General features: G+C 38.3%; 1 protein-coding gene across 3 annotated transcripts in view; it reads right to left on the bottom strand.

Moving 5' to 3' along the window:
• THSD7A (thrombospondin type 1 domain containing 7A) overlaps window positions 1–12,466 on the bottom strand; it is a 465,278-nt gene that overhangs the window by 31,454 nt on the left and 421,358 nt on the right. For all 3 annotated transcript variants that reach the window (XM_004743431.3, XM_004743432.3, XM_004743430.3), the window contains 5 exons: window positions 11,228–11,406; window positions 8,345–8,350; window positions 6,610–6,743; window positions 2,057–2,210; window positions 363–507 (listed from right to left, as the gene is read on the bottom strand). In XM_004743431.3, the coding sequence (XP_004743488.1) occupies window positions 363–507; window positions 2,057–2,210; window positions 6,610–6,743; window positions 8,345–8,350; window positions 11,228–11,406 (618 nt within the window). The remainder of the gene's footprint in view (window positions 1–362; window positions 508–2,056; window positions 2,211–6,609; window positions 6,744–8,344; window positions 8,351–11,227; window positions 11,407–12,466) is intronic.

The following is a 12,466-nucleotide window of genomic DNA, read 5'->3' on the forward strand; positions in this document are numbered from 1 at the left end:
TCTCCTGAAGAGAATGTTTACCTTTAAGTAAACCTGATAATTATGGGAAAGATATATCTTTTACTTGCACCTTCCCAAAGTGGGAGGATGTCTTGAACAGGATCACTTAGACTCTTCACAATCTGCCTTAATCCCCGCATCTCTTCACAATATTTCTCTTCACAATATTTGCAGGCATCCTCTACATCTTGATGTTTATTAAAAACTATTTCTGTCTTTAAATAAAGAATTATCTCTTGGAAAGTAAGCATCATGTCCAAGAGGGCCACAGATGGGGATGAACAGTATTTACGTGGTTGCTGCTGGGCTGGAAGACGTGCGATCTGGCTTACATCTCGGGGATGAGGAGACTATGCACATACCTGTTACATTATAATCGTAGTGGAAGCAGTTTTTGTTCAGGTTACAAGGTTCCTTCTCAACAGCATTAGGGCAGGCTCTTCCTTCATCAGCGGGTTGTCTGATGGGATCAGCTGACCTTTGCCGGAAACTACTTTGACTGCAAGGCTGACAAAGAAGAAAGATAATTACTCTTCCTCAGAAAGGTGAATGAATACGCAGCCACACAAGGGCTGATATATTAGGGAGAGCACTGGAGCAGGAGGGAGACTGTTGGGGCCGCTGGCTAACATGAACAATCCCATTACAACTAGGTTTCATCATCTATGAAATCAAGGTGCTAGATGAGTTTCCGATGTCCCATCCAGCTGTAAGATGCTCAAGGGTCTGTGTGTCAGACACTCAGCTATAAACACACACACATGATCCTATTAATTATTGCAGATCACTACTATAGAATCCATAATCTGTCAATCTATCCAGTACAGTTTCTTGGACCTGAAAAACCATTTTAAGGGTGACTTTAAAAAACTAGATTTTAGTGACCTCCTTGAGTTTCCTAATGGGCACACACACATGCACAGGAACACAACTCAGCAGGTAAGGAAGATGAGCCTGCCACTTGCTACTGGCACCGTCTTGTTCTGAAAACCTCTGGTTTCTAAGAACAGGAGCTTCAAATCGGATGCTATAAAGTTAGAACAGAAACTCATTTGCACAGCCTTGTCCAACAGTTGACTCTTTGTTGCTCTTTAACTTGTATCCAAGTCAACTGGCATCTCTGTTCTGCTCTGCTCAGTCAGCTGGCTGCCAGTCGCACCTTTAATCACGTTAACATGGAGACAGAAAATTAACTTCGCCTTGAAAACATGCATCATAAATTCTTTGAAACTGTCTTATATCATATTTCAGCATATTAATTCCACATTAGATGTATTCTTCCCATGCTTTTTGATGCCATTTTGAAATGTGCAGCTTTACAAAGATGCCCGGGCCAAGGCAAATTTCCTAAATCCTAAACAGCCAGTTCTGTTTCAAACAAGCCTTCCCAGGGTCCCGTGGAAGAGCGCCTACGGGCTGTTGAAATCTAGAAGCTCTGTGTGATTTGAAACTCTCAGCTGGCTTTGCAGCCCCACAGAGACAGAGTCCGTGAGTGCAAAGAGATTCACTGACACACAGCTTTCTTCTTTCGATTCCCTTTTTTGCCAGCCTCCTTTGGGTTTTAGTGTCAATACTCTGGCTGCAGTATGCCCACTGTGTGGAAGATGATTCCTTCAATTTAAATAAAACGGACTGGGCAAAAAAGCAAGGGATGACACCATTAAAGTACCTTTACGAGAGCTTCCTCCTTTTTTCTCTTTACCTGGAGGGACTCATTATCACCAGTGCAGTTTTAACATGCTGTGTATTTATAGGCCAATCTGAAGGCATTTTGTGTGGGCCCAGGAGGAGGATGGAAGAACACAGAACTTGCAAGAGGTTGAGCTGTTCTCATGTGGGTCAAAACACTGCTGACTGTAAATGGCCTGGACACAGAATGAGGTACCAAGAAAACACCCTTGCCATGATAACTAATTTGGTAACTAATTTAGTAATTACTATTTTTTTTCTTTTTCTTTTTTTTTTTTTAGTAATTACTATTTTCTTAATAATAGCTTTAAAGCTTTAGTGGTAAGGAATTAAGTAAACACTACTTATAAACAGTTAATCATCTCACCAAAGTGCATCGGGTCCACGGGCCCCATTCAGATATCACACAATCCTCGGGACACGGTAATTTGCACTCTCTAGAGCCCAGGGGCATTTCTTCTGGATCACAGAGGTAATCTTCTACATGGTCAGAAGGGCCATCTGCTGTGTTCTGCATGCATCTAGAAGAAAACACACTCTTCAGCGAAGGAACCAGGACACTTAGAACACGGGCTGACCCATCGATAGATGGTTCTTCCTAAGGCATCATTATGGGGTTGGGAGGTGGGAAGGTTTGCATTTAATAACAAAAATTCTCCAAACATGAAGACATAAAAGGATCTCTACCTCCCACAAATACTTGCAGAGGTTCAGCATGACATAAAATGTACCTTTGCTTGTATCATCATAATCTTTTAAAATTATAGCCCCTGTGTGGGTTATAAACTCTGTATGTCTTCCTCTGAAAGAAGAGGGTCTTTTACCCTCATGGATGATGCAGCAACTAATGAGGAATGGTCCAGAGAGATTCATGGAGGGGCTGCTTCTGGGAATTTGGGAATCTAATGCACTTTTTTTTCTTTAGAAGGAAATGGCGGATTCCAGGAAAAGTAGATTCATACATGAGGGAGGATGAGACACACTGAACTTTTCTGGTGAGAGGTTTCATTAAGAATTTTCAAAAGTAACTGATGGCATTTACCAAGTTATCTTGTCATTTAAAAAAGTAATTTTAGCCTCCTATATGCTGATAACTTTAAAAGAAAGCCAGAAGTGAAAACACACTTACATTAGTAATAATAGCACAAATTCTCTAAATGTAGTTGTTTGAATCATCCTCTATCTTGACCTTTTTTATTGTTAGTTTTCTTTCTAATAGAATAAAATCAAACATTTTATTATGTTTCATTCTTTTGTAAGCAGTCATGGACGGCTCGTTTACTCATCTCTTGGGGGTCTAATTAATGTAGCTAGTACCAGACTTCACTCTTAGAGTAGTTAATAATCTCTCCAGGCACTTTCCTAGTGGAGGAGAAAAACTTTATCCCTCGTCTATAACTCAGAGAAGGTCAACCAAAGTAATGGGTTGGGGAAGAACATACGTTGGCGCTAAAAAGGCAGCCTTGTGTTCCTGAGCCTCTCAAACTCATGGCACTGTTTTAAACTGTCAGTTACATTACATTATCCATTATACCTGGAATCTCACCTTTCCCAGGGATTTACAATCAGTGGGGACACTGCATTTTCACAAATCTACTCTGCAGAAATTCCTTTCTATATGGTGCTCCCCAATTTAAGAGGAATGTCATTTTCCTGTGGGATGCATCTAATGACTGGAAAACTGTGCTGCTGGTCATGTCTTAATTGGGTTTGGAGTCTGAAAAAATACGTCTATGAATACTCGCCTCTGCATTTTGTTGTGTGTGGTGTGAACTGGATAAAAACAGAAAAGAGCAAACACACGAATATGCACAGGGAGTATTTGCTTGATTTCATCACTGAAGAAAAAATTGTAAATTTCTTTGGGAGAATTTTAGTCTCTCAGAAAAGAGTTCTGTCTTCAATGGCATTTTAAAAATATTGTGTTTAATACACACCACCAGGCTAAGGAGGGCACGTATTGCATGGAGCACTGGGTGTGGTACATAAACAATGACTACTGGAGCATTGAAAAAATAAAATAAAATAAAAATATTGTGCTGACAGCAGCTTTGAGAGGACATGGAGCAGCTTTGAAACAACATGCAGCAGAGTTTAAACCCAACTGAAAAGTTAGGTTTGCTGGTAAGATAAGATTATATTCATGGTAGGCACTGACACAGTGTACAAGGATTAACTTGCAAAATTACCTATTGATCCGGAGTTAAAGACAGATGTTCAATACTCTATTAAGAATTATGTACATAAAGCTACATTTTCACAGGCTTTTCTCCTTTCATTTTTTTTACTATAGAGCTAATTTATTCACTTTAGGAAAATCAGAAGAAACAAAAAAAATATGATTCTATCACTGAGGGAAAAACACTCTTTACAAATGATTCTATATAAGCATATATTTCATTTCATTAAATAGAGCAAATTTTATCGACTATTTGTACCATTAAGAAATCAATGATACATTATGAATATCTCTTCATATCATTAACTATTTTTCTAAGATATAATTTTTTTTAAGATTTATTTATTTGAGGGGGGAGGGGCTGAGGGCGAGAGAACCCAAGCCAACTCTTCTCTCAGCACAGAGCCCACATGGGGCTTGATCTTGGGAGCCCGAGGCCTGAAACCAAGATTCAGATGCTTAACCAACTGCATCACCCAGGGCGTTCCAGTGAAGATATCATTTTTAATGACTGTATTTGAATGACATCATTTCAATGTGCCACAACTGCTAAAAATGCCCTTATTGTTGATACTAAGATTATTTATATTTATTTTATTTGGCATTAATCAGTTTTTAAAATCACTCCAGAATACAGAATAAATATTTGGATCAAGTTTTAAGCACAAAGGAAGGCACTTTAAGTTCATTTCCTTTCTTCAAATTCTTGGCCTTTTCCCTTTCCATAGGACAAGGAATTATGCTGTGAGAAAACTGCACTGTGTTATAAATACATAGTGCAGAACCAAGCTGGAGGCAAAGGGTGGGACCAGAGGCCAGCCATAGGTATGACAATAAGGGGGTACACTCTCTGCAGAGAATTCAAAAGCAACAATAAAAGTAACCAAATATGTTGCTTTTTATTGTCTCCTTTTTATTACCATCAGGCACTAGAAACTCTTAAAAAAAAAAAATCTGTGAAAAATATCCCTTCCCCTCAGGGAAAATCACTTCTGCCACCAGCCTCTGAGGTACATACCATCCTAAAAGAGAAAGAACAACTTTGGATAAATTGGTACTGCCCTCTCACAGACCCATCTATCCTGGAATGCCACCCAATGCTTGCATATAAGCAGGACGTTCTGACCTTAATTAGCAGAGGATAAGGTTAGAGAGGCTTACTACTCAATCAGTAACAAATAGGAACATTATTACATGATCAGAGATCACAATCGATACTGACCTTCTCTTTTCTCTATTGACATTAAAGATGTTTACTGAAAAAATAAATTGATCTCCAAAGTTACTTTGCTTTAGATGTACTTGGAAATGTTGAGAGTACTTATGAAGCAAGAAACAGCAACATCTACAAAGATCATTGAAGGGAAAGCTGAAAGAATAGTTCTTTATTATAATTTTTCTTACAAAAAGCCAACTTGATCAAACCTTTTAATAGGGAAAGTATTTTTAAATTTGAAGGAGAAATTTTAAATTTGGAAGGGAATGGTGGAAAATGGAATCACTGTCTTTTGTTTATGTTTCCCTATCCAACTTATTACCTCCTGACTCCTTATCCACCTTTATTAAGTTCCTCAGAAAAATAGCTTGAGAGTTCAGAGGGCTTGTGAAAAAAGAAATAGAGACTATCTGTATTGGAAACAAAGTTATACAGAGTGGGCCAAAGTTTTATAATACAAATGTTAATTCACCCTACTTTTCTATTGAGAAATATAAACCTTAAATTCATGAAAAGTTAGGTCAGAGCTTGCCCACAACATGAATCGTTGAGTTCTGGATGTTTTGACACCTGTCTTTACTTTGTGTCACTCAGCAGGGTTAGAAGAAACTGGTATAAAGAGTGACAAATCTATCACTTTACTAGATGGGTGATCCTGATAAATTACTTAATACTTCTGAATCCACTCTATAAAGTGGAGAAAATAAAACCTCATACACTTGTTCTATAGAGTTCCAGAACCCTTAAGAGTCATATGTAGGTACTATAGGGAAAATTTAATGAGTATCCAAACTGTATTAGGTGTTAGGGAATTTCTATGACTATGACAGGATTTTGGTTTGGAGAAAGTTCTAGAATTTAATAAGAATGACAGACAGTAAATGGATCTTTCCAAAAACAGTGAGAGGTATATGGGGTACTAAGAGAAACACTCCTCAACAGAACTTTCTGTGATGTGGAGAGGGTCTATACCTCTGCTGTCTGACAGAATTATCTACTTGTGGCTATGGCATAAGCACTTGAAATATGTCTCGTGTGGCTGAGGAAATGTATTTTTAATTTAATTTAACTTTAGTTTAAATTTAAAATGAAATAGCCTCACGTGGCTAGTGGTTACCCTACGGGTCAGTGCACCCAAAGAACAAATGAGCAGCACTAGGTATTAGGAAGGGCTTCCTGTAGGAGAATAGAGTAGTCAAAAGTTAGCCAGTTTGAGGAAACCAAGCAGCAAGAGTTTAGAACAGTTTACCACTAAAAAGCAGCTGGAAATATTTTTGGCCTTTAAGAACAAAGTCCCTGGGGTTGAAAAACCTGCATTAGCTCAGCTTGCATTCAATATGCAGATCTTTCTACTCAGGGGCACCTTGAAGTGAGGCTTCCTGTCAGAAGCCCCCCCTCTCCCCGCCCCCGTGACCACCTGCTGCTTGAAGCAGGTCCCCTTGGAGTATTCCATGAGGGTATATTCCCTAGAAATAAAACTTAAGACAGTTTTAGGCAGGAGACTCAGGAGGAGTGAGGGCCTTACCTCACTTTCCGGGTTTGCACGCCTTCTCCGCAGTTATCTCGCATGTTGACAAAGGTCACTTTGCAGATGCTCCATGGCTCTGAGACCCATATGTACTGGCTGCAGTCACTGTGGCAAGGGACCACCTCATACACCTGAAACACACACAGCGAATGGGAGCCCTTCACACCACAACACACACCGTATTCTTGTTCGGTTATCTTCACTCCTCTCCTTTATGGTTCACTATTCTAGGAGAGGAATACAGAAAACCTCTTCAGAGTTCTAGCTGTAATGGGCAGGACCAGCTGTGCTGTATTCTCTCGATTCTTGATCCTATGTGACATTACAGTTGCGCATGTGACCTGAAGAAGTGCCCTGGACACATCGCACACTGTCCCACACTGCCCCTCACCGCACAGCACTGTAATTTCATGGGCCATCTGTCTTGTTCACAATGTTGTGGGTCTTCAATTCTTAGGCCACAGTGCTCCAATGTAAGGCATTCTATAGAGATTTGCTGAATAGGTGAATGAATGAATAAGTGAATTAGAGAATTAAGTAAGCATATAAAGTAGCTGTTTTCAAAGAAATACAATTTGGCTTGTTTTCCAAACGAATGTATATCGCATAAGAATTTATATATTTTTTGCATTCCATATGTGAAACTGAACTAAACAATAAATAAGAAGAAATAAATCCATTTTAAAACTAACCCTTAAGCATTTAGGGCTTGGAAGCAAGGTCTGAAATTGGCTTTATATTACACAGTCATAGCCCAAAGCAGGGAGGATCACATGACACAATGCCAACTGTCTTGCTCCGGTGCCCACAAAGGCAGACAGCCCCACAGTTAGGCAGGGGTGTTTGGTTTCAGGATTTTTAGAACAATGAACCAATTATGCCTTTTTCTCAATGAGAAGAATGACTAAGCCAAGGAAATAAATAAACCATAATCCAATGCACACAGCTGACTCAACCATTAAAGAAATGTATTCTAAAATAATTTCAAAATCTATGGTAATTTGACTCTATTTTCTACACACACACACACACACACACACACACGTATATTTTGTGTGAACTAATTCCAGAAAATATATAAATAGTCCTTTGGAGCTATTCTTCTGTACAAATTTTAGTGAATAAAGTTGACCTATTCTGAGTAAGAATAAAGAATATGCACCGTTGGAATAAGAATCTATCATTATTGTTATCCATGATCACCTCCACATTGGGTACTGCATTAAAATAGTACAAAGTACTACCAAGTAAACCATTACCCTACCACTTGTGGGGAAGGGAAAAATTGAAGGAGAAATGCCATTTCCCCTAATCTTTCAATGGCTTTTATTTTAATCTTCTACACTGGACTGAATACAAATCAGTTCAGAGCAACTTCCTGCCACCCACCTTCAGCCCACCTGCACCTTTACCTCTCCCTCCGAGAAGCATGACAGCATTAACAAGAGATGTCACTGCCTTTTCAAGGCTGGTGAAGTGAAGCTTGTTCTCCCCATCCCTGCTCCTCAGCCCTGATATTAAAGTGAGAAAACACAGGTAGCATGCTGGGGCAGGGGCAGGGGGTGGAGGGGAGAGGAAACAGCTGCGGAACAAAAATTTTATGGAAAATGTGGTATTTTTCTCCCTGTAAAAGATAAAAGACCATAGCAGGAAAAGAAATACATTCTCTGACATCAGGAGTAAAAAGAAAACAAGCAGTACAGTACGAACTGGGAGGTTTCGAAGTTCTTACCTGTGCCTGGAGTAGTGTTCAACAGGAGTGAAGAAAAGGGAGAGAAAAAAGATAAGGAAAAATGTCAGTATACTGAATGAAAAAATTCATGTTCTAAGTTAAAATATTATTTTATCCACACATAAGAGCCTACTTTTCTCTTTTTTTGTTAAATTATTAGAGTATCTTTATTAAGCCTTTGGAGAGAAAAAGCAAGTTATTATTCTTTAAAGTTAAGATACACAAATGAGTATTGTAAACAACACAGTCAAGGAAAAGATTAGATGGGCAGGATGAAGAAATCTTAAAAAACTGAGTAGACCTCAAAATACATGTCATGGGGGATTGATAAATGACTGCAACTATTTTGTGATCCAAACTGTGAGTGAAATCTATCCATAGATTGATTGATTAATCTATTGATTTTAATTTAATCTATTTGATTTTAAATCTTTTTTTAAAATTTTGTTTATTTATTTGACAGGCAGAGATCATAAGTAGGCAGAGAGGCAGGCAGAGAGAGAGAGAGAGAGGAAGAAGCAGGCTCCCTGCTAAGCAGAGAGCCCAATGTGGGGCTCGATCTCAGGACCCTGGGATCATGACCTAAGCCGAAGGCAGAGGCTTCAACCCACTGAGCCACCCAGGCGCCCCAATCTATTAGATTTTAATCCATCCATCTATCCATCTAGATTTCTTGGGAAATGAGAATTTGCTTCCTCAATTAGAAAATGGTACTTAAAAGACCATTTCCAAGTCAATGGGCCAGTAATTATTTTATTGAGGAATGTATAATTGTGGTAAAAGAAATCCTTGTGATTTACAATTTTCAAAGTTAACAGAAACCTTTGCATATTCTTTCTTAATGTTTTACTAATAAGGTCCTAGAAATTTCTATTTTTAGATGTAGAATATTTGTATTCAGATAGTCAGGAATCTATTATTTCTTGTTTTAGCTTTAATTTTTAGTTTTTAATGCCTTAATATCCCACCAGTAAGATGATTAACGAGTTCCTAAATGTCCACATCAAACTCTGCATTAAATTTTATCAGAGTTGAGAGTGACAGAGAAATGGCTTAGGTAAAAGACTTTTCATAGCAAAGGCAACTTGTCAGAAGGTCCTAAACCTTTGAAAATTCACTAGTAAAAAAAAAATGCTGAGGCAAACACAGCTTATTTTAATTGAAAGACTGACTGGCCATACACACACACACACACACACACACACACACTACACACACACACACACCCCATACACTCACGGAGAATTTCTCTTTATTAGGACCATGGATCAGAAGTTATTGTGATTTAAATCTACTGGTGAAAATTTAAGACTTCACAACTTGTAGAAAAATATTTCTTTGTATTAAAAACCTTGCATTTCAGTTATTGTGTTTCATTAGTGTTACATTAACTGAATTTTCTCTGCAAATATTCACTCTGGCAGGAAAACCCATTCGCCAGTAGATGGCAGCAGTGCAGCACATTAGTCACCGATGATTGAATTTAAGGGCACCTTCAGCAACGTCTCTCAGGGAAAACATCAAGATTTTTTTAGAGTAGTACTTCCTATGATGCTTAATTCTCCACCTTCTTTGTCCTTACTGTCTTTATTCAAAATTTATTTTTATTTTTTCTAGACTGTACCTTTATTTTTCTTTACTATTTTTGAAGCTTTAATTGGCTTTCTCATGTGATTCATGAATTGGGTGGCATCCCATTTAGCAGGGAGATTAGGAGCAACCTAGAGTGTATCTTTATTATCATTAACAATTTAAGTTAATTTGTGAAGTAAAGTATGTGTACTGGTAAGCAGTTTGGAGAGTAAGTGTTTGGACATTAAAATTAGTCTATGTACGCATGAAACCTACCTGCATATTTAAGGTTGGTTCATATGTATGTTTTGGTTCATTTGTAACAATATAAATACACTTCTTAACATCTACACATACTATATTAAATTTATTCTTTATTAATTCACATGTAGGTCAAACATGATAATAATTGCCTGCATCTTCTATTACATTTGGATTAGTCATGATTCCCTCTATTAGTCTTTTTACTTTATATCTCTAATAGAACACAAGGAACCACTATTAATGAAGTGAGCGTACAAAAATCAAAGAAGGTTCCAAATAAAATTTAAAAGGTCAAAGACTATAACATGGTTAAACTGATTCTGAAGTAATCTTTATATTTTTTTCTTTTAAAATTTTACATCAAACATATTTAAATGAACAGTCAATACATATTTCTTAGTTTTATTTTTTGATTTTTTTTAGAGAGGGAGGGAGAGAGAGAGTGAGAAAGAATATGAAGGGAGAGAGGGAGAGAGAGAATCTTAATCAGTCTTGAAATCCACACAAACCTGTCAAGGGGCTAGAACTCACAACCCTGAGATCATGACTTGAGCTGGTATCAAGACACTCAAACAACTGAGTCACCCAGGAGACCCTCCACAACCTTTTTTTAGAGATGGAGAGGGAGAAAGAGAGAGAAAGAGAGAGAGAGAGAGAGAGATTTCCTAGTTTCAAGTAGTTGGTACCTGAGGTATCTTTTCTGAGAGTCTAGGGGAATTATGATAATGGGACAATCTTGCTCTCAGCACACAGCTAGATACAATTTTATGATATTATTTTAAATGTAGGTGTCATTTTAATTTCCATTTTTCATATGCATATACATGCAGCTTACTAAATCACCTATTGCAAAGATAATATATCTCATCTGGGATTTTAAGAACATATATACATATATTTACTCAGGCATTCTAAGGATAAAATGGATCAGATTTCTTATTCAGAGCTATTATTTATTCTTCTCCATTTTGGAGGGAAAAAATAGATCATTGGGAATCTAAAGAATATCTTCATATTCTCAGTATTAGAATCAATGGTAGAAAGTACCTGGTTGACATGGTCCAGTTTGGGGCAAGGCCTCCCTCCATTATATGGTTTTTCACGCAACCACTTGGACCGAACCTTCACACCGCTCCCACAGGATTTACTGCAGCGGGACCAGTTGGACCACTCGCTGAGCTTGCAGTCGGAGGGACACGGGATGATGCAGGCCTCTTCGATGTAACCTGAACAGAGACAAACCAGATGAAAGCCACCTTCTCCGCATGCCACTTGCCCACTTCCACCCATCATTCAGCTCATTCAAAGGTCCAAGTTCAACTTGACAGCCCCAGGCAAATGCAAAGACGTCTGCGTTGTTAAGGACCCAAATTAAATTCTGCAGGAAAATGACACATACATACGGCGGCTCTGGTAAAATAACAGCTGAGCAGCCGCCGTATGATCTGCTTAGGATTCACGCTCTCCATATTTCAACATCTCTGCCTCTCTGACAGCTCGTGTTTAATTGACAATAACCTGTCTGCTGCTGTATCGTTCTCATGCTGTCAGAGTGATACATTAAGAAAAGGATAACAGCTTTCTCTCAAATTCCCTGTTAATGTCACACAAGTCTCAAGTGTTTGAGTCCGTGCAATGTTCTTCCTCAAGGAGAAAGCCAGACACTCTCAGTCAACATCCAGCAGGAACGGTTTAACTTAGCACCTTATATTTCCCCTTCTTAGCAAATCAAATCTAGAGAAGAAAAATGAAGATGTTACGTAAAAAATGTCAGCATTTTTAGTGCTATCAGTTTCGAAACAGTTTCCCATCTTGCATTCAGTCGATTCTCTCGAAAATCTTCCACATGTTGTGGGCAGGTACTGACCGTCTGCTGGACAGATAGGAAAACAAACGCAGAAAGATAACTGGCAAGTGCAGGATCACACAGCAAGAGATGGGGTCTGGTCCAGGGCTCGTTCCATCGAATCACACAGCTAATTAACTTATTAGTCTACAGATGTGATTTGAGAAATGGGTGCATTTTCTTGGAACAGTCCCTTATTACCAAGTTGGCATCTTACAACATCAATTCATCACCAGTATTCTCCAGGCAACTATGTGGAAAAGGCAAAATTTCCTTTGGTTGAGAGTCAAATGCATGGTTGTTCTGTGTAATACTCTGATGTGCAGAGGGTTTGCTCTTGTAGCATTTTACATCAGCATCAAGGATTCTGTTTTGAAAGTGATAATATATAAGCAACTAGGAAATTCTAGGGTGGTTTATAACTTTTTTAAAAATTAAGA

Source organism: Mustela putorius, unplaced genomic scaffold (assembly GCF_011764305.1).
Source record: "Mustela putorius furo isolate JIRA1106 unplaced genomic scaffold, ASM1176430v1.1 tig00003845_pilon_pilon_pilon, whole genome shotgun sequence".
Classification (NCBI taxonomy): domain Eukaryota; kingdom Metazoa; phylum Chordata; class Mammalia; order Carnivora; family Mustelidae; genus Mustela; species Mustela putorius.